This window comes from Dermochelys coriacea, chromosome 11 (assembly GCF_009764565.3).
Source record: "Dermochelys coriacea isolate rDerCor1 chromosome 11, rDerCor1.pri.v4, whole genome shotgun sequence".
Lineage (NCBI taxonomy): Eukaryota > Metazoa > Chordata > Testudines > Dermochelyidae > Dermochelys > Dermochelys coriacea.
Genome location: NC_050078.2, coordinates 33806216 through 33828856, shown reverse-complemented (window position 1 = coordinate 33828856; position 22641 = coordinate 33806216). Strand labels below are relative to the sequence as shown.

The following is a 22641-nucleotide window of genomic DNA, read 5'->3' as shown; positions in this document are numbered from 1 at the left end:
AAGCCTGCATTCAAAAATAAAATAATGTAAAATGTTAGAGCCTGCAAATCCACTCAGTCCTACTTCTTGGTCAGCCAATAGCTCAGACACACAAGTTTATTTATATTTGCAAGAGATAATGCTGCCCACTTCTTGTTTACAGTGTCACCTGACAGTGAGAACAGGTGTTCTCTTGTTGCTGTTGTAGCTGGAATTGCAAGATATTTACATGCCACATGCGCTAAAGATTAATATGTCCCTTCATGCTTCTCCCACCACTCCAGGGGCCATGCATCCATGCTGATGACAGGTTCTGCTCAATAAGAATCCAAACCAGTGCGGTCCAGCTCATGTTAATTTTCATTATCTGAGTCAGATGCCACCAACAGAAGATTGATTTTCTTTTTTGGTGGTTCGGGTTCTCTAGTTTCCGCATTGGAGTGTTTAAGAGTTCTGAAAGCATACTCCACACCTCATCCCTCTCCAATTTTGGAAGTTACTTCAGATTCTTAAACCTTGGTTCCAGTGCTGTAGCTATCTTTAGAAATCTCACATTGGTATCTTTGCATTTTGTGAAATCTGCAGTGAAAGTGTTCTTAAAATGAACAACATGTGCTGGGTCATCATCCAAGACTGCTATAACATGAAATATATGGCAGAATGCAGGTAAAACAGAGCAGGGGACATACAATTTCTCCCCCAAGGAATTCAGTCACAAATTTAATTAACACTTTTTTTTTAACGAGTGTCTTCAGCATGGAAATACGTCCTCTGGCATGATGGCCGAAGCATGAAGGAGCATACAAATGTTTAGCATATCTGACATGTAAATACCTTGCAATGCTGGCTACAAAAGTGCCATGCAAATGCCTGTTCTCACTTTCTGGTGACAGTGTAAATAAGAAGGCAGCATTATCTCCTGTAAATGTAAACAAACTTTTTGTCTTAGCGATTGGCAGAACAAGAAGTAGGACTGAGTGGACTTGTGGGCTCTGAAGTTGCACATTGTTTTGTTTTTAAGTGCAATTATGTAACAAAAAATAGACATTTGTAAGTTGCACTTTCACGACAAAGAGATTGCACTACAGTACTTGTATGAGGTGAACTGAAAAAAACATTTGTTTATCGTTTTTAAAGTGCAAATATTTGTAATCAAAAATAATATATACTTTGATTTCAATTACAACACAAAATACAATATATATGAAAATGTAGAAAAACAGCTAACATTTCAATTGGTATTCTATTGTTTAACAGTGCAATTAAAATTGTGATTAAATCGAGATTAATTTTTTTTAATCGTGATTACTTTTTTTGAGTTAATTGCATGAGTTAACTTGATTGATCGACAGCCCTATAAATTACTGAATCAAAATTAATGAAATCTGGCTGGCTCAGTGGCTTAGAATTTAGTGCTGTGTGTACTGTCAGATGAGAAACAAGTGTGAATGTCATGATTGATTCCCTTGGTGCCTGATCCAAAGCGCAATGAAGTCAGTGAGAGTCTTTCCATTGATTTCAGTGAACTTTCGGATCAGGCCTTAGAGCTATGCAAACCCTGCTTGGTTCATCAGGTGTTCATGAAAGATTTACATATGAATAAACTCAGTTTTTTCACAGTCAAATCTCATTGCTATTCCATAGGCAAGTTGTGAGTTTGTGGGTTTGTGCTTGCTTTTATGTGTTTGCCACAGTTTACTGATTTGCCAGACGTGGAAGCGAGGGTAGACATAACATAACTCTGAACTCAAAGAAACCAATTTTCCCTTGTAAAATTGGTCTATAATTTTGTTTTGAAACAAAGTACCATGAGACAGTTCTCAGTAAGGAGGGGAATTACAGAAGTTAATAATGTACTAAGCCATTGCCTACCAGAGTCAGAGGGGCAAGTTAACAAGTTTGTTTGTTTTTATTTTTCTCCTGTCTTCCTGAATTTTAAACTGTTTAACCAAGTTTGGTGCCAAAGTATTACATAAAAGCAAACATCTGGTTTGTATGGTACTGTTCTATGTAGGACAAAGAAGGATTGGGAGCCCTGGTTATGGTTGTAGTTTGAAAGTGGGGTGTGGAAATCCAGTGTCCTAGGGAGAAGGATATAATTTGCTTTATGTAAACAGTCAAAACTTATCCTGATGGATTTTTTTAAGGGTTTATTAGGTTTGTGAGGGTGACAGAAGCTGCATGATCACATCTGGGGTTCTGGTGCACATTTTGCAATATAATTTTTCCATTGTCAAGTTATTCTGAAATCCCAGATAGGATTCCTTTTATTATTTTTTGTTTAGTTCATTTGCTTTTTGCATAAAACATCTTAGTCTAAGATGCAGGAAATTTTACGTAGTATTCCCAACTTTTCATAGGAAGATCCCCAACCCACCCCTTTCTATCCTATGTCTGCGCACGCTTTCTCTCTTGCACTCTCTTTTTTTAATTAATTTATTTATTTATTTGCCCTTCCTACCATCAGTCTTTCCAACTTAGGGACTTTGTCACTAGATTTAGTGACTTTTTGGTTTCCCTAGCGAGAAAAAAAGTGTCAAGAGTGACCTAGCGACTTTCACTGCCAAATATAGAGACATTCAGAGAAAGAAGTCACCAATATGTAGTCACAAAATCATTCACAAGCAGCTCAGTAGTGTTGTTAAAATCCATTCCATGCTCTTTGTACTACATTCTGTTGTGCATCAAGTCAATGTCATTATGTCTCAATTGAGTATGTCCTCAAAAGGAATCACATTCCAAGGCTTCTTGATCTGAGATCACTATAATCTGCAGGCGAGGAAAAGAAGTTTGTGGAGGCTAATTAAATACTTTGCTAAAGCCAGGCGCGCTGTGGAGAGAGCAGCGCATTAGCCAGGGTTTGTTTTTACCCAAATGTGTTCTTTCTCGCTGCTCTGTAGTAGGTAGCACCCCCTGTGATTCAGGGAAAGATGGCTAATGAAATGGGCTGGGAGGCGGAAGCAGGTTAGCCAGCAAGGAGAGCCACACGGATGGAAGGTGGGGTAGAATGAGACAGGATTATGTGCCCTAATGAGGCGGGGGCACCATGCCTCCCAGAATGAAGCTCTTATTACAGGATCAAAGGTGGAGCTAGTTGATTTCATTTCCCCTTTACTCCTTCCCCTGGGTTGGCCTGGAGTTAGCTGCCCAGCTGTTTTCAGAAATGAAACCCTGGAAACGAGGGGAAAGCTAGCTACATGGTTTTAAATCTATTTTCTGGCTTCCTCCAGCTTCAAGTTCAGGTCAGGTTGGGCTGCTCCCCTTTCACTAACTGTTGGCTTAAATCCAGGCTGGCAAGAAAGGGGAGATTCAGTTGAAATTAACCAACCCCAGCCAACCTGGGCTGTAGTGTGCAGAGCGCCCTTCCCAATGAACAGAGAGGGTGCCTCCTGGTGATGACAGCGTACTGTTGTAGTTGCTTCTGGTGGGCAACAGAATGTAGTAAGAAAAGCATGGAATGGATCTTATTAACACTGTTGAGCTGTTTGTGAATGATTTTATGACTCTACTCACGTGTGTGTGTGTGTGTGTGTGTGTGTGTGTATAATACACACACACACACACACACACACACACATATAATATTCTTCTCTGTTGAATTCTCTGGAAATTTTGTTTGGTGACATTTTTGACTCCTTTTGAGTGCTTATACAACTATATCTAGCGACTTTTAAGGGTTTGTCTGGTGACTTCCTGCTATATGGAGCTGGCAACGCTACTACCAATTTCATACTTTTATTTGCCTAGTTGTGGCGATAGGAGAGAGCACCTCAGAGTCCCGTCTTCTCACTGTGCCATCCACTCTGACACACTGGTTGGGATATCCTGTTGGAGTTTCAGGAACGGAGTTAACTGAGCTTTGAAGTTTTAACTAACCTTCTGGCTGATGCGGGTGGCTATAGTTCTCTTACACACACACACACACACACACAACACACACACACACACACACACTTTTTATCAAAGTCATCTCCACTTGCCCATTTAATTCCTCAAATTATAACACCGGAAGAAGACAGAGCAAATTTTGGGGGCTGGGATACCTAGTATTAACAGTATACATTTGTATGTATGTGCAAAAAAAAAATAGAAGAAAAATAAACAAAGACTTGAAATGGGTTCTTGTCTTGGAGCACAGAACTTTTCCTTAATGCAGCCCTCCCAACAGGCTAAATTTACCACTGAAGTAAGGGAGTACAATTCCATTGCAATTAAAGATGCAATGCACTCAGTAAGGTCAGCAATGAATTTGTCCTTATGGAAATGTCCTATATATTTAATAGAAAATGATAACCTTTTTGTTGTTTTTGAATCATCCTATAGAATTTAATAGGATGCGTATTTTACTGCTCTATAGGGTGATTCAGAAAAGTATCAATTAAATCCCATAGGTTTTAAGACCCTAAGGATAGTCCGTGTATTTGTGTCAGGCATCAAACCTTCATGCTGTTTACTGTAAATGTCATGTTGCTGTAATGTTCTAATACCTATTATAAATAAAAAGACTTCGCTTTGTTTTACATGGCACACCCCCTCATTTGTAAAGTGAGATGATTTGATGCTGATAATATGTAGCTTGGCTTACAAACTTGGCCAAAATTCACCCCCATGTATCTTTAGAGAATTTTGCTTATTTTTTAAAACAACCAATTTTTGGATGCAAAATAAGCAATTTGAGTACAGAAATTTTTAAAGCCAAAGAGCTCTTACATTTCCTTCAAGAAATGTCACCTGTTTTAGAGGGAATAATTTCTAAAAATATCTTTGCGCTTTCAACTTGAAAGGATTTACATGTAGAGCTGATGATATTCATGCTAACCCTGAAAATGTATTAAATAATCAAGACTCTTCCTCTTACAAAATACTGATGTGCTTTTGTAGAACACTTGTGTTCTTCTAGAGTGAAATTCACTTTGGAGAGGAGGATGGGCAGAAGGGTTAAGGCTCTGTGTTGAAGCTGTGTGGGGAGAGCCATCTGTGTGAATGTGGAGAGGGCTTAGTTATCCCTACTTGACAGGGATGATTGTGATCTACCAGCCTTAACGCACCTTACATGCAGCACAAAGGAGCAGTAGCAGCAACTCCAACCCCTGGATTAGAGTAGCAGCTCCAGACAGGGGTATCCTTCCATTCACTTACATAAAGCCTAATTTATTCTGATTTTTATGCGAGTAAAGTGAATTTCCCCTTTATTCCTTGTTTCTGGATATAGCATGTTTTCTTTTGCATACAAATATATAACTTGTAATATTTATTTTTCAATCTTCCCAAATGTTGGCAAGCTTTTGTCATGAGAAAGTCTTAGATTTTAATGTTATCCTGTTTATTATACAGTAGTAATGTTAGTAAAGTAGGTGAAAACACTCTAAGGAGCTAATTTCAGACTTGTACAGTATACATTTTAAAGTGATAAGTTTTAGGACACTTGAGTGCAAACATATTTTACATCCAGTACTAAAATGTGAAAAATCCAAATGAAGTATTCTTGCAAAGAACAGCCTGAGTTTCAGAAAATTAAAATATGACTATGAATAAAAGGTTGTGTTGCCCAAGGCAGAAACTTCAATTAAATCCTTTACTAATTGCGTTCATTAAAGAAGAAACTGTAAACCCACATCTGACCCAGCTCAATGTAGAAAAATATAATTTTCTAATAGAATCTAAATAACAAGCTAATTCAAAAATCATTAAAGCTAGCCTCATCTCAAATTTGTAGCAGAGAAATCTGAACTTTATGTCAGAAATATTGCTATTGTAATATAGGCTTTTTCCCCCATGGTTTGAACAGTGCACGGTAATGAATATTAATGTGAGCTCTAGACTCTCAGTGGATCCATTTTCTTGTCTTCTTTTTCTGCTGACTCGTCTAATGCAAAGGAGAAATGAGATGATCTAAGATAACTGAAGCCACAGACCCTCACTGTATACTATATGGATTCAGTATTATTTTCACTAAGTGCCTGAAGCCATCAGATTGCTGCATGACCTGCCTCATACTAGGTAAATCATTTTTTCAATACAAAATAATAATAATAAACCCATCATATTTGTCACTCACTGACCACTGAAATGCAGTGAAGGAGACATCATTAAGACAACACAAATTTTGCCTTGAGCCCAGAAAATTATCAGTTGTGATGTGGCAATATGATTTGATTGAGAATTAAAATCGTATAGACAAGAGTGAACAGACAAGGGAAGAGTCTCTGGGATTTCTCTTTGGAGGATTCTTTGAACTTGAGAGTTATTCAGCCCCATTAGAGGAGATTTGAAAACAAAGTGCTCATTTTTTGGAAAGTTAGAGTCAAGGTGAATAAATGAACAACGAAGATCTTTTTTATATATATATGTGTGTGTGTGTGTGTGTCTATATATAAAATAATAATCCTTGTTTCTGAACATAGCATGTTTTCTTGGAATACAAATATAACTTGTAATATTTATTTTTCAATCTTTTTATATCTACACACACACACACACACACACACACACACAAGATCGCACACATGTGTATAATATATTTAGATGCACACACTTTAAAAATTTGAAAGGTTTTTGAAGCACCACAGATCCTGACCAAATTTTTTCCTTGGGAGCAGCCCACTTCTTCCTCTTCCTCTGCCCCAAGAGCTACTATCTGTGACCTTGATCCATGACAGATGTTTATCATGAGAGACAAGGACAGTGAGGTAGTATTTTTTATTGGACCAACTTCTGTTGGTGTTAATGAGCTCCTGGAAGGCACTCAGATATTATGATGATACAGATGATATAAGAACCTATATCGGTCTTATCTACACAGGAAAGTTTCTTTCAAGTTACACTGGTATAGTTATACTGGTATAGTTGTACTTTGTTTGTACTCCTTCCCCAGTGAGATAAGCTAAACCAAAAAATGCCCTCTTACCAAAACACATTTGCCCATGTAGACAAGGGAATAGAATAGAATAGTTCCAGCACAGGGGTTCACTAAGATGGACCCTTATATCCACTTAGAGTCCCATTGACTTAATTAGAGCTTCACATGAGGGTCTGCCCTTGTACATCTTTTCACAGGTAAAGGATTAATGTTATCTTGGTACGTGGCCAACATTAGTAGCATCAGAGGGCAGCGGGAGCACAACATAGCTTGAGACCCTCCAGAAAACACTTCTTACTAGCCTTTTCCAAACAACGAATACCCTCAGCTGAGACTGGTAGAACCTCTCTGCTCCATCTCAAATATTCCCCAGCCAACTTTCATCTAGGGCTAGACTGGAGGGTGAAAGCCTCCTGCTCAAAAGAATATCATCTGGCTCATAAAATTCTACCTCAGTTGTTTTTTCCCAGAATGGTTTGTGTATAGAGTACGTGTATAAAAACAAATGGTACTGTATGTTGATTCATACGTTCATTTGGTCTGTCTTGTACACTACATAATTTTTGTGTAAATACAAATTTTTAATATAATGCGACAGTTTAGTCTTAAAGAGATCTGTAAAGCAAAGCTCATGATCCCAATATTTTTGGCTTTCTTTGCGACCTTCTCTCGAGCCATGTTCCCTAGCCCCTCAGTTAGAAGTGACTTTTCTGAATTCTGAAGCTGTGGAGAGGACGGATACTTGTATAGGGGGAACAGGGTATGAATGTCATCAAAGTGTGCAGAAAGACGCAGGGAGCATGGCTGATATGTATTGTGTGGAGGGAAGATCGGGGTTCAGATATGTTCTGTTTACAGGCGAAGCTGGGAGCACCCCTCTTATAATAGAAGTGTTGGGCAACGTTAAGACTTTTTTTTCAATTGCTTATAACTTTGCCAAACTTCAACCATTTGGGGTGAAATTTTCAATTCCAATTTCTGCCTCCAGCTGAATATTCTTGGGAAATTTCTTCCAAATGGCTCTATCATTTCTGAGAACAAGGCTAGGGAAAAAATACATTATGTTGCCTATTTTAAATATTCTGTCAACCTTTTACTTGAAAAGCCTTAGCATCCCTATGCTTTGGAGCAGGGATTTGGCAGCAATTTTGTCAAGAATGTGCCATTTATTGTCCCCATGAATCTCTGTACAAATTTGGCCAAGTTATAAGTCACTAAAAAATCACAGTTCAGTTCACACATGCTCAGAAAAAGGTTCTTAAATTCTAGTAGCTAAATTCCCTGAAGATTCAGTCTGCACTGAGCATGCACCCATTCAGGGCTACAATGATCTATAATGCTAAGTACTCTGAAAAATGAGGTTCTAGGAATCTCAAATTGGGACCCCCCCAAATTACTGCATATTTTGACCTTAATCTCTATGCCTTAATTTCTTATTTGAAAAATGGGGATAATATCCCTTCATCTCACAGGAGTGTTTTGAAAAGAAATTCATTAATATTTGAATAAATTGTATGAAGGGGATGAGCACCATAGAAAGACTCATGAGGAAATTAATAATTCCAACATCAGAGTGGGTTTTGAATAGTGGGAAGTAAGTAAGATGTAGGGCCACACATTGAACAAGGTGGATAAAACAAAATATTGAATAACTGTTTAAGTGAGCACCAACCATTCTGCTCACTCAGGGAGGCAGGTAAAATAGTACATTATCGTGTAAAGAAAGACTGTATCTTAATTTAAAGGCACAAGAAGGTTGAAATAAGGTTGCCCAGTCAGCCTTAATTCTGGCCTTTCTTAACTTTTTGGTGCTTGACTTTGCGACCTTATTAATGCTCTTTTAACATAGAGGAGGGGTTGTGTGCAATTCTGTATAGGTTCTTGTATCATCCTCATCATCGTAGTATCTTCCAGTAGTACATGTGACAAAGTTCCTCCTCTACCTTGATGGGTCTTGCGCTCATTGGCGGATTTGCTCGCCTTGGAGCTTCACAGCAGCCCTCAGTTTGGCCATTTTCATGAACCCACAGTCCAGGTCAACTCCTCCTGTGTCTGACCAGGAGTTGGGTGGTTGGGGGGGAACCCAGGCCCGCCCTCTACTCTGGGTTCCAGCCCAGGACCCTGTGGAATGTAGCTGCTTAGATTGCCTCCTGGAACAGCTGTGCAACAGCTACAACTCCCTGGGCTACTTCCCCATGGCCTCCTCCCAATACCTTCTTTATCCTCACTGTAGGACCTTCCCCCTGGCGTCTGATAATGCTTGTACTCCTCAGTCTTCCAACCGTATGCGTTCTCACTCTCAGCTCCTAGCACCTCTTCCTCCCAGCTCCTTACACGCGCACCATAAATTGAAGTGAGCTCCTTTTTAAACCCTGGTGCCCTGATTAGCCTGCCTTAATTGATTCTAGCAGCTTCTTGATTGGCTGCAGGTGTTCTAATCAGCCTGTCTGTCTTAATTGTCTCCAGAAGTTTCCTGATTTTTCTGGAACATTCCCTGTTACCTTACCCAGGGAAAAGGGACCTTCTTAACCTGGGGCTAATATATCTGCCTTCTATTACTCCTGTAGCCATCTGGCCCAACCCTGTCAGATACATTAAGTGAAGTAGCTAACATCTTGACACGTGACATTCATTTTCTCTCTCATCCTGACCATGTCTGTGCTAGCACTGCTGCAGTGGTATAGGAATACTGGTATACTATACTGGCAAAGAGTTCCTAGTGTAGACTCGGCTACATTGACAACGTTGTGCTTTCTACTGGTATAATAAAACCATCCCCACACACACATAACAAGTAATACTTAAAAGCACATTTTTGCAGATATAGCTGTGTCTACACTAGGGACTTCTGATGCGATCCCTGACCGATACAGCTGTGCTGCCTCTTCACACCCTGGACTGACATAGCTTTGTTGGCACCAGTCTGTAGTGTAGACCTAGACCAGACCTCATATCCAGAGGGAGAACTGTGTGTATTGAGCAGAGGGTTCCTTTGGTAGGGTTTTGGGTTTCTTTCCTGTTTTTGTTTTTTATTTTTTAAATGTATATGCTGCTGTGAGTTTATATTGAGGAAGGAAGGGTGAAGAAACTTGCTTTGCACATGGAGCAGAAGATAGTGAGGTTTGTAATAGTCCTTAGTTCCTTTGGAAATTGTTCCTGACTCCTAGACCAGCCCCGGAAGTTTCTGTTTCCTGCACAGATGAGCTTTTCCGTATGGTAGAAAGCTTCCCTAAGGGTTGTTAGATTCATGCTCACGTATGTTTTGTTGCTTTATTTCAGATGGGAGATGACAAAGGCATGCTTTGCAGAGGCTTTATCCTGTAGTTAGATTGTGAGGAATCATGGGCCAGGATTTAAGTGGGTTTATCCTCAAGAAAAAAAAAATTAAGTAAGCACAAGTTTATAGAGAAGGATTTGGTCAGCAATAAAGCTTAGAGCAATGGCTGAGGGCAGGGCGAGGATTTTTTCTCCCTCTTGTGTCCTTTCTCAGAGAGAAATGGGACAATTAAAATTCTGTATAAAATTAAGTATAATGGAGGGAAAACCTGTTACGTTTTGTGCAGAATCAACCTGAGTAACTGTGTGACCTTGTCACTCTGTCCTTCGTCTTCCCTTTCTCCCCATTCGTTATTTGTTCTGACTTGTTCTTTTATATTATATTTAGACTGCAAGCTTTTTGGGGCAGAGACTGCATTCCTCTTATTTGTGAAGCACATTTTGGGGTATTGTACGATAATAATTAGTAATATTAAAAAGCCTCTTTAGCAGCTTCCACCACAAGATCTCTCACATGATACCAATCACACTCCATTCGTCCCTCCCTATGTCTTCTAAAGATCATCAAGCCCAGATTCTGGTGAATCCAGGGAGGAAGCAGTATTTAATTAACTATATTTAAAATTACAGGTAATATAAAACTGGACACATATTATTTGAATAAATTCATGGATTTGTATCACTCACTCAAATAATTTTGTTTGTATAAATCTAGAGCTGGTCAGGAATTTTTCGACAAAACTAATACTTTTTGCTGGAATATATTCATTTTGACAAAAAGGTTTATCAGGTCCAGGATGGAATTTCTGATCAAAACAGTGAGAGAGGGAGAGCCCAGAACAGCTAATAGCCTGGTCAAGGCTCTCATTTGGGATGTGGGAGACCCAAGTACAAGTCTCTGGTGTGAATCAGGTCTCCCAGATCCCAGGTGCATGTCTTAACAGCTCAGTTGACTGTTCTGCTCATGCTCTATCTCGCTGCATGTATACGTGTGTGTCTGTTCTCCCAATGTGGAATAAGAGAATTTTCTCGGGTTAAGAAAACCATTTCCTGCCCAGCTTTATCTGCATTGGACAACTGCCTATTTTTATTGTAACATTTTGCCAGTGTACTTTTTAAAAAAAAAATGCATTGTATCATTTGTCTTTTCCATCCCTTTTATCTCTTCACTCCAGTTTTTTCTTCTTTTCCTATTGTTTGTTTTATCTCTTTTCCTCCTCCATTTTCAGGGTACCATTCCATTAGTCTAATTTTTCCTTTTCTCCCAGCTTCAATCCTGATTTTCCTTGAGTTTCTCCACTCTAATATTAACCTTCTTTCCAAAAACCTTAAAACAAAGATATGATATATATGTTAAGACTGGTCATTGGTTCATTCTACTCTCCAATTTTTATCAGAATGGTTAAGGTTAACAAAAAGTCGCTCTAGACATGCTTTAAGCAGTTTTCTCTTGCTTGAATAATTATACTGAGACAGTTGTTTAAAAGGGGTGATGCGGGGAAAGAAAGACTTGTATAATGGGACCTGAGAATCTTAAAAATAGATGTATGATAGACATAGTCTATGCTTAAGATTTCTTTCTGCTCTGTTGGTTTTGAAAATTAAATGGCAATTTTTAATTCTATTTCAGCAACAAGAACAAGATCCAACTAACTTATATATTTCCAATTTGCCACTGTCAATGGACGAGCAAGAGCTTGAGAATATGCTCAAGCCTTTTGGGCAAGTTATCTCTACAAGGATACTTCGTGATTCCAGTGGCACAAGTCGTGGTGTTGGCTTTGCAAGGTACTATAGTTTGCTTATCCACTTTTTTCATTCAGTACTATGTAAACTGTGTCCATCAATAGTGTTAATCATAAAAATGCCTTTTTCTAGATACTGTCACCCAGGGTTCACCCAGAATAGGAGGAGGAAGAGGTGATTACAGAAAGCATACCATACTTTTAATTTGAATCCCTTTTTAATTAAAAGATGCAGCGGGACTTTGGTAATCTGTCCTTTGTTTAGCCAAACATGTCAGACTCTCAACTAAGATTTGGGGCCAATTTTGGCTTGCTCTGGGCACCAGTGCAGGGGTTCAAGCAGGAACAAGACTCCACTTTTCACTTCTGTGGGGTCTCGTGGCACACACTATTGCTGCCACCTTCCCCATACCTGAGTAAGTGGGCAGGAAGTATGTGGAGCCTTCTCATCACCACCTCTAATGATAGCCAACATCCATGGAAGGATTTGGGCTGAAATCCTCTCATCACAAACCCTCCTTTCCACATTCCCCTAAGCCCTTCCATTAGGAAAATTTATAACAGTGCCTCAGGCTGATAATCTGACCTCCTACTTTTGCTAAATAGGGTCTCTTCAAGTGCAAAGGGAAATTTTCCCTGTTAAGTACTGTATGAGCAGAACCCCACCCTGGCCTCTCTAATCCAGTTTTTGAGGCTAGGCTTCCAGAAGGAGGAGATGTGGGAGGGCTCCTGGACTACTGAAATACCCTTCTTTGCATCAGTTTTTCTGAGGAAAGAGACCCATCACTCTGTATTATCAGTGCTTGGCATATTCTGGCTCATGAGCCTGTTGCCATTTTGGAGAAAAATATTTTTCTGATTCTCCACATAAATCTTCCACCAAAAGCAATTGACATCTAGATGGGAATCAGGTTTCAGAGTAGCAGCCGTGTTAGTCTGTATTCGCAAAAAGAAAAGGAGTACTTGTGGCACCTTAGAGACTAACAAATTTATTAGAGCATAAGCTTTCGTGAGCTACAGCTCACTTCATCGGATGCATTTGGTGGAAAAAACAGAGGAGAGATTTATATACACACACACAGAGAACATGAAACAATGGGTTTATCATACACACTGTAAGGAGAGTGATCACTTAAGATAAGCCATCACCAACAGCAGGGGGGGGAAAAGGAGGAAAACCTTTCATGGTGACAAGCAGGTAGGCTAATTCCAGCAGTTAACAAGAATATCAGAGGAACAGTGGGGGGTGGGGTGGGAGGGAGAAATACCATGGGGAAATAGTTTCTTTGTGTAATGACTCATCCATTCCCAGTCTCTATTCAAGCCTAAGTTAATTGTATCCAGTTTGCAAATTAATTCCAATTCAGCAGTCTCTCGTTGGAGTCTGTTTTTGAAGCTTTTTTGTTGAAGGATAGCCACTCTTAGGTCTGTGATCGAGTGACCAGAGAGATTGAAGTGTTCTCCAACTGATTTTTGAATGTTATAATTCTTGACGTCTGATTTGTGTCCATTCATTCTTTTACGTAGAGACTGTCCAGTTTGGCCAATGTACATGGCAGAGGGGCATTGCTGGCACATGATGGCATATATCACATTGGTAGATGCGCAGGTGAACGAGCCTCTGATAGTGTGGCTGATGTGATTAGGCCCTATGATGGTATCCCCTGAATAGATATGTGGACAGAGTTGGCAACGGGCTTTGTTGCAAGGATAGGTTCCTGGGTTAGTGGTTCTGTTGTGTGGTGTGTGGTTGCTGGTGAGTATTTGCTTCAGATTGGGGGGCTGTCTGTAAGCAAGGACTGGTCTGTCTCCCAAGATCTGAGAGAGCGATGGCTCGTCCTTCAGGATAGGTTGTAGATCCTTGATGATGCGTTGGAGGGGTTTTAGTTGGGGGCTGAAGGTGATGGCTAGTGGCGTTCTGTTGTTTTCTTTGTTGGGCCTGTCCTGTAGTAGGTGACTTCTGGGTACTCTTCTGGCTCTGTCAATCTGTTTCTTCACTTCAGCAGGTGGGTACTGTAGTTGTAGGAATGCATGATAGAGATCATGTAGGTGTTTGTCTCTGTCTGAGGGGTTGGAGCAAATGCGGTTATATCGTAGCGCTTGGCTGTAGACAATGGATCGAGTGGTATGATCTGGATGAAAGCTAGAGGCATGTAGGTAGGAATAGCGGTCAGTAGGTTTCCGATATAGGGTGGTGTTTATGTGACCATCGCTTATTAGCACCGTAGTGTCCAGGAAGTGGATCTCTTGTGTGGACTGGTCCAGGCTGAGGTTGATGGTGGGATGGAAATTGTTGAAATCATGGTGGAATTCCTCAAGAGCTTCTTTTCCATGGGTCCAGATGATGAAGATGTCATCAATGTAGCGCAAGTAGAGTAGGGGCATTAGGGAACGAGAGCTGAGGAAGCGTTGTTCTAAGTCAGCCATAAAAATGTTGGCATACTGTGGGGCCATGCGGGTACCCATCGCAGTGCCGCTGATTTGAAGGTATACATTGTCACCAAATGTGAAATAGTTATGGGTCAGGACAAAGTCACAAAGTTCTGCCACCAGGTTAGCCGTGACAGTATCGGGGATACTGTTCCTGACGGCTTGTAGTCCATCTTTGTGTGGAATGTTGGTGTAGAGGGCTTCTACATCCATAGTGGCTAGGATGGTGTTTTTAGGAAGATCACCAATGGACTGTAGTTTCCTCAGGAAATCGGTGATGTCTCGAAGATAGCTGGGAGTGCTGGTAACGAAGGGCCTGAGGAGGGAGTCTACATAGCCAGACAATCCTGCTGTCAGGGTGCCAATGCCTGAGATGATGGGGCGTCCAGGATTTCCAGGTTTATGGATCTTGGGTAGCAGATAGAATACCCCAGGTCCTGGCTCCAGGGGTGTGTCTGTGCGGATTTGTTCTTGTGCTTTTTCAGGGAGTTTCTTGAGCAAATGCTGTAGTTTCTTTTGGTAACTCTCAGTGGGATCAGAGGGTAATGGCTTGTAGAAAGTGGTGTTGGAGAGCTGCCTAGTAGCCTCTTGTTCATACTCTGACCTATTCATGATGACGACAGCACCTCCTTTGTCAGCCTTTTTGATTATGATGTCAGAGTTGTTTCTGAGGCTGTGGATGGCACTGTGTTCTGCATGGCTGAGGTTATGGGGTAAGCGATGCTGCTTTTCCACAATTTCAGCTCGTGCACGTCGGCGGAAGCAGTCTATGTAGAAATCCAGGCTGCTGTTTCGACCTTCAGGAGGAGTCCACCCAGAATCCTTCTTTTTGTAGTGTTGGCAGGAAGGGATGGGAATGGTTCTCCCTTAGAGTCAATAAGATCAAACACTATTTCCATGGTCCACTCAGCTCTCAAATACCCTGCCGCTGGGGGTCTGTGTTTCCTTTAGTTACTGGCTATTTGACTACAGCAGATTTCCATGCCAAGAGTTCTCCTGTGGCCCTTTAGCATTTATTTTCTCTATCTCTAAGTCCTGCATTAAGCCTAGATCATCTCATGATCACTCTTTAAAACAGTCCATATCTCTTTCGTTTGCAAGCTGAACGACCAAATTTGAGAACTCGATTGGAGATTTCTGTTAACAGTGTCTGCAGTAAGGAGCACTCCTTGAATTAAGGAAGTAGATCCTAAAAGATATATGATTAAGGATATAGATGTGCCACAAAAACACTGATAGGTAGAATTAGTCCTTTTGGATGTTGAAGACCAGGTGACTGAATAAACATTTCTGATATTTTGTCTATCTTCTGGTAGTTTTGTATTTGAACAAGTAGGTGAATATAAAATTGTTGGCGCTCTAATGGACCACACAGAGAGGACTCTGAACAGTGTATGGTACCTGAATAATAGTCAGGAGTTTGTTGATTTGTTCAGTCAAATTCAAATGTTTTAGGGTGTGGTTTCACTGAGTTTGCTTATGGGAAATTAACAAAACCATAGGGTCTCCCTGAAATGGTTCTCTTTGAAAGTTGCTTCTCATTCTGTTAAACGAGGTATTTGGGGCAAGATTTTACCCTTAACTCTGGTGGCATTAGATGCCAGAAGAGCATTAAAATTCTACCTGGAAAGTGCACAAGAGATATGCAAATCCAAATCACCATTTGTGTTGTGGGTGTGTTAGGAAAAAGACCTTAGCTTCAAAATCTGTACTTTCTAAGTGGGTTCTCTACTATAATAAAACTGAAAGGGCTCCATGTGTTGATTTAGAAATATGGCTGACTTTTACATTAACAGGAGAGGAAACCCATGTAGATGAGTTGTATAAGACCATATTTTAACATCTATCCACTGTGCTACAGCATGGCCAGAGAGCAGCAGGGAGCCTTATTCCCTGTAGAGGGAAGAAAGTTTGCTATAGATTAATTAAAGCACCTGAAGCCAATTAGAGCACCTGAAGCCAGTCATCTGATAAAACCCCCCTGCTTCAATCAGACAAGGGAAGGAGTTGAAGCAGAGTGGATTGGTGTTGGAGCAGAGAGCAGTTTGGAAGGAAGCAGAGGAGAGTTTGGAGAAGTGCTGCGATGGTAGGATCCTAGGTAAAGGGACACCTGGTTTGTGTAGAGGGAGGGCAGGAAGCCCCACAAGCTGAAGGGCAGTAGAGGGAAGTAGCCCAGGGGAAGGAATGGCTAGTTCAAGCGGTTTACCGCTATCCCTAGGGCCCCGGGCTGGGACCCGAAGTAGAGGGCAGGCCCGGGTCCCTCCATCTCCACTCCCCTCCTCTAGGACACTAGTGGGGCAGTTAATACCCCAGTTCAGGGGCAAGAAACGGTGCCCTGAACCCTCCCTAAGAAGAGAGAGCGTGAGACCCATCAAAGTAGTGCTGGCAATTTGCAACACCACATATACTTAAATACTGCATGTTAGATGTCTGAACGTTAATGGGTGAGTGCCTTTTTGAGACTGAAGGTGTTTAAGGGACATACAAATTAATGTACAGTTCTTGCTTTCAGTTCTTGTGTCCATGATGTTTTAGGAGGTTAGTAGAAAGTAACCTGAGAATAGATTTTGTCAAATCCAGATTTGAATCTGAGACTAACACAGTGACTCAGATTCAGCAACCCAGACCCCCTCCAAGCTCTATTGGTTCTCCAATTACATTTGTGAAAAAAACCTTTTGTTCAGTCTGCCCATTTGCTGATCCTGGTTCTTGGCTATGGAAGAATTTCCCAGGGTCTGAATGGGAAGACTAGCAGGAGTCCAAAAGCACCAGTATTTACCTCTCATTGGCTATTGTAGATGGCTGATGAGTAGAAGGTGACTTAGTCATATGGTTTAACCTGTGGAGCTGAGTTTCACAAATGTAATATGCAGATAACAATCCCTTTAATGATTTTGTATATATTACCTAAACTTCATTTTACAAACAACTGTTCAACTTATGCTCCTATTAAAATTGCTATGTCTTTGCTTTTCGTCTCTGGGTGAGCAGTTCCAATGCAGTCCAAGTTGGTAATGACTAAAAGTCAGGACTGTCTGAAGGCAGTTCAGTGTGCTGTGTGAATGGAGTTGCCTACAGTTAGATGCCTTGAGGTCTCCTGTTAACCTAGCCTTACCTTTTTGCTGCCCTTACCCACCCTATTCCCACTCCACCTGGTGCAGGTTGCCCTTCCCTTAGGATTTTCTGAAGGAGCAATGGAGTAATTAGGTCAGGGCCACTGTGCTTCACCAAACAGCAGCAACGGGGAAACAAAGTGATGGCCACACCCCTTTTGGCTTAGTTCCGTAGCTAGGGCAACTCTGGCTAGCAATTATGAGCTGTTCCAGCTATCATGCCCTTGCCAGGTAAGCGAGTGGATTCCCTAACTACTATTATAAGGTTTATTGGGCATCTCTGTTTTTGCATTTTCTAGGATTTTGCAGGAGTCAGTGTGTTCCTGCTCCTTCTGCATCATTGGGATGCTAAGCTGCTTCCTGTTCCACTTTCTGAAGAACCTAACTGAATTTTGGGATAGGGCATTGGCCTTTATTTGTCCTTCCTTATAAAGTTGGAAGATGACGAAAGAGAGACCCTCTTGAGGAGAATTCAGGGGTGAGGGTTTTCCTGTTACATGCCTCCTTTACCTTTAAGAAGGTGGGAGGGAGGGAGAAATTAGGGAGGGTTTCTTGAAGCATTGGGTTTAGGATCCAAACACCAAGAATCCTGTAGTGATAGTCCCATTGCCAACCCTTGGAAATTGAGTATACGTGACCTAACTTGTATAACCCATATTATCTGAGCTCTGCAGGACATGACCTAATAAACAAAGAAATTAAATTCCCAGAGTGTCGAGTCTTATCACTTTGCACAAAAAGTTAATTCTCTTTAATTTTACCCTGTTGCTCACACACACAAAAGGAAGTCACAAAAGTGAAAGGAGAGCAAGAAAACCTAGTAAATCTGTTTTGTTTTTTTTTCAAATGCAGAAACCGGGCAAAAGTTTAATTCTACTTTATCCTTTATTTACATAGGATGGAATCAACAGAAAAATGTGAAGCAGTGATTGCTCATTTTAATGGAAAATTCATTAAGACACCACCGGGAGTTTCTGGTATGTTGCTTATATTGCTGTTCTGACAACATATATCAATAGATGGCCGACCTTACAGTTTAAGCATATCCTGGGGGTTGTTATACCTGGTTTGTCATTCATTAAAATGTAACTGCTTCCCTGGATAGCTAGAATATTTGCTGGCCTGGAACACAGTAATGCCACTTTTGTAGAAAATAACTACGATTGTTGTAACCATGATTGTTTTCAATCAATAGCCATGATTGTTTTCATTTTCACAGTACAGCTTCACTGGGAAGTTGTGCTGTTGTGTTCCACTCTACAAAGTAGAAAAGCAGTTCAGATGTCTTGAGCCAAATTCTGCACTAACTTACGTTCTGTGTAACCTCAACTGAGGTTAATTGTATACTCATTAGAGCAGAGGTTGATTAGTGGCCCTTGGATCAATTAGCTGCTGTTTATTTTAAAAAATAAATTTTAAAAAAAAGTGACCTAAACTTACTGTTTTGCCATCTACCATGCTTTTCTTTGAAGTCATTCACTTGCTGGCAAACTGGATCTGAGGAGCAAAATCTTTGTGGCCTGCCTATAGAAAATCCTTTTGAAGTGCATTGAATTTTTCCACTCAGGCATCTGAAACAGATTTTCAAGTTCTTGAGCCAGGGAAAAAAGAGACCCACAGAAAATGCTAGAAAAATATAAAAGAATTTGGAGTCAAAATGCATAGGAGCTCAGTGGCGAGAGACTATGCTCACACCACCTTCACTGATATCTTGCCTGTTAAAAATATAATTACAGGAAAACATGTATTCCATTAATTTAAATTTGAAGTCCCTCTATATAACATGGAAAGAGAATTTTATCACACAGGGCAGCAGAGTAAATTAGGAAGCAAAACAGGACAATACATGAGGAAAGCATACATGGCTAAGATTTCAGGCTTCCTTTGGTAACTGTTTTACAGGGACATTCAAGAAAGAATTTTACAAGTTACAGTGGAGTTGACACATTTACTGGTGTTCTCATCCTGTTGATGACACATCCTTCATGCCAAGACCTTGGCACAGAGAACACGGGAAAAGGAAAAAAGCAAACAAAGAGCAAAAAATAATTTAGTTTGTTTAATAAAACTGCATACATGCCTCATCTTTGAAAGATTACTCCTGCATGAGTCAGTCTGTGCTTTGGTAGGCATGGAAGGCTGCTTCCCCTTACCCAGCTTGATCTATTGCAAGGTGACATTTTGACCTGAGTGCCTTTTGCAGACTCTCTGCACTGAGATGCGTTTCATAGCCTACCAAATAATTGCATGAAAACTGTGGACATTAGGGTTAGGGGCTATAACTTCCATTTTCCTATTGACTATCTTTGCAAATATCCCATGTAGATCATTATTATGTGAGGTGGAAAATCCACAAGTCATCAGGTAGATAATGGTACTGTTTTCATTGAATGTTAACTGCTCTCTTGTTCCCTTTCATTTTGCTTTGTTTTAGAATACTGAAATTGCTCAGACACCATTAAAAGTCTCATGAATAGGAACAGACAAAACTCTAATCGATATTTAAGTATTTCTAACCAAAAGGAAAGGACTGTGTAGAATCTGTGCAAAACTGGCAACTGCAAAATTGTGGGAGTTCCTGCTAGTGCTTTTTAGCTTGCTCATTTGCAGCTCTGTGTCCTACCCACGCCTGGATGGGCAGCTGTCAGCTTATCATAGCTGATCACACCCTGCCTACACTCGGCCCTTTTGAAGCCAGAGTTGCACCCTTGTCCTATCAGGTTTTACCAGGTAAAAGCAGCAAGTTGCTGGGCAGCATTACATTATAGGAGTGATTTGTATAACCAGTGGGCTGGGGGCACACACTGTAAATGTGACTATCTGGGGACAGTAAGATACACTCTTTGTTAATACTACAAATACTTAGCATTACACTGCTCATTATTCATATAAGTAGGTGAGGAAGGGCGTCACTGAGAAAAGCTACATCATTAAAGGCTCAGTGGTACTACCATGTAGGCACAGCCCTGAGTTGTGGGTGTTGAGAAGCTTCCCTGTCCCTTGGGGAGAATTTCTATGGAGGTAGAATTGCTCCTGATGCTCCCTGACACAGGTAGAGTTCTTCCACTGATACACAGTAACTCCTCACTTAACATTGTAGTTATGTTCCTGAAAAATGCTACTTTAAGTGAAACAAAGCTAAGCGAATCCAGTTTCCCCATAAGAATTAATGTAAATAGCAGGGGTTAGGTTCCAGGGAAATTTTTTTCGACCAGCAAAAGAGTGTAAGTTTTAAACAAACAATTTAATACTGTACACAGCAATGATGATTGTGAAGCTTGCTGAGGTGGTGAAGTCAGAGGGTGGGATATTTCCCAGGGAATGCCTTACTGCTAAATGATAAACTAGCGCTCGGCTGAGCCCTCAAGGGTTAACACATCATTGTTAATGTAGCCTCACACTCTACAAGGCAGCATGAATGGAGGGAGGAGACAGCATGGCAGAGAGAGGTGTGTGTGTGTGTGTGTGTGTGTGAGAGAGAGAGAGAGAGAGAGAGAGAGAGAGAGGTGCATTGTCCCTTTAAGTATGTTAACCACACTGGAAGTACACTGCCTTTTTAAGTAGATCAGGAAGTTGAGACAGCAGCTGTCTCCTTCCAGAGCCCTGTAGCGTCACATCCCATTCTTCCCCCCCCCCCCGCTCTGTGGAAATGAGGTACAAGAGCAGGAGGAGGGGGCCACCCTGACATTAGCACCCCTCTTTCCTGCCCCCTGCCCAGCAAGCAGGAGGCTCTCGGGAGCAGCTCCAAGGCAGAGGGCAGGAGCAGCACATGGCAGTGGAGGGGGAGGGACACTGAACTGCTGGCAATTGATAGCCTGCTGGGCGACTGCCTCACAGGGAACTTAGGGGAACTGATGGGGGGCTGCCTGTCCACCCTGGTTCCAAGCCGCCACCAGCTAGCTCCAATGGGCTGCTCTTTCTGCAACCAGTGGACAAACCAGGCAACCTGCCAAACAACGTTATAAGGGAGCATTGCGCAACTTTAAAAGAGCATGTTCTCTAATTGATCAGCGACTTAATAACGAAACAATGTTAACTGGGATGACGTTAAGTGCAGGAGGTACAGCTGATTCCCCACCCTGCACTGTAGTCTGACACAGAATGGGACTAGGATATGGGGCAGCTCCCTGGCCCTTAGCAAGCCATGCAAAGGCAGTGGAGAAGGCTCACACTCATGTAAGAGCCAGGCACAGTCTGCTCCTAAATGGATAGTAAGAGGGTAAAGTTGTACAAAGTAGATGATTATCCTTTGGGGGGAGTGAGGAGGGAGCAAGTTTCATAGATACTAAGGTCAGAAGGGACCATTCTGATCATCTAGTCCGACCTCCTGCACAGCGCAGGCCACAGAATCTCACCCACCCTCTCCTACGAAAAACCTCACCTATGTCTGAGCTATTGAAGTCCTCAAATCATGGTTTAAAGACTTCAAGGAGCAGAGAAGCCTCCCTCAAGTCAACCATGCCCCATGCTACAGAGGAAGGCGAAAAACCTCCAGGGCCTCTCCAATCTGCCCTGGAGGAAAATTCCTTCCTGACCCCAAATATGGCGATCAGCTAAACCCTGAGCATATGGGCAAGATTCACCAGCCACATACTACAGAAAATTCTTTCCTGAGTAACTCAGATCCCATCCATCTAATATCCCATCTCAGGGGATTAGGCCTATTTACCCTGAATATTTAAAGATCAATTAATTACCAAAATCCCATTATCCCATCATACCATCTCCTCCATAAACTTATCAAGTAGAATCTTAAAACCAGATAGATCTTTTGCCCCCACTGCTTCCCTTGGAAGGCTATTCCAAAACTTCACTCCTCTGATGGTTAGAAACCTTTGTCTAATTTCAAGTCTAAACTTCCTGGTGGCCAGTTTATACCCGTTTGTTCTTGTGTCCACATTGGTGCTGAGCTTAAATAATTCCTCTCCCTCTCCTGTATTTATCCCTCTGATATTTTATAGAGAGCAATCATATCTCCCCTCAAGCTTCTTTTAGTTAGGCTAAACAAGCCAAGCTCCTTAAGTCTCCTTTCATAAGACAAGTTTTCCATTCCTCGGATCATCGTAGTAGCCCTTCTCTGTACCTGCTCCAGTTTGAATTCATCCTTTTTAAACATGGGAGACCAGAACTGCACACAGTATTCTAGGTGAGGTCTCACCAGTGCCTTGTATAACGATACTAAAACCTCCTTATCCCTACTGGAAATGCCTCTCCTGATGCATCCCAAAACCGCATTAGC

General features: G+C 41.3%; 1 protein-coding gene across 14 annotated transcripts in view; it reads left to right on the top strand.

Moving 5' to 3' along the window:
* The window catches only part of RBMS1 (RNA binding motif single stranded interacting protein 1), a 214057-nt gene that overhangs the window by 158590 nt on the left and 32826 nt on the right, over nucleotides 1-22641 (top strand). For all 14 annotated transcript variants that reach the window (XR_006277964.1, XM_038421071.2, XM_043505176.1 and 11 more), the window contains 2 exons: nucleotides 11745-11902; nucleotides 18300-18379. Coding sequence is in view for 13 of the 14 variants with exons in the window: in XM_038421071.2 (XP_038276999.1) it covers nucleotides 11745-11902; nucleotides 18300-18379 (238 nt within the window). In the remaining variant the exon portion in view is untranslated. The remainder of the gene's footprint in view (nucleotides 1-11744; nucleotides 11903-18299; nucleotides 18380-22641) is intronic.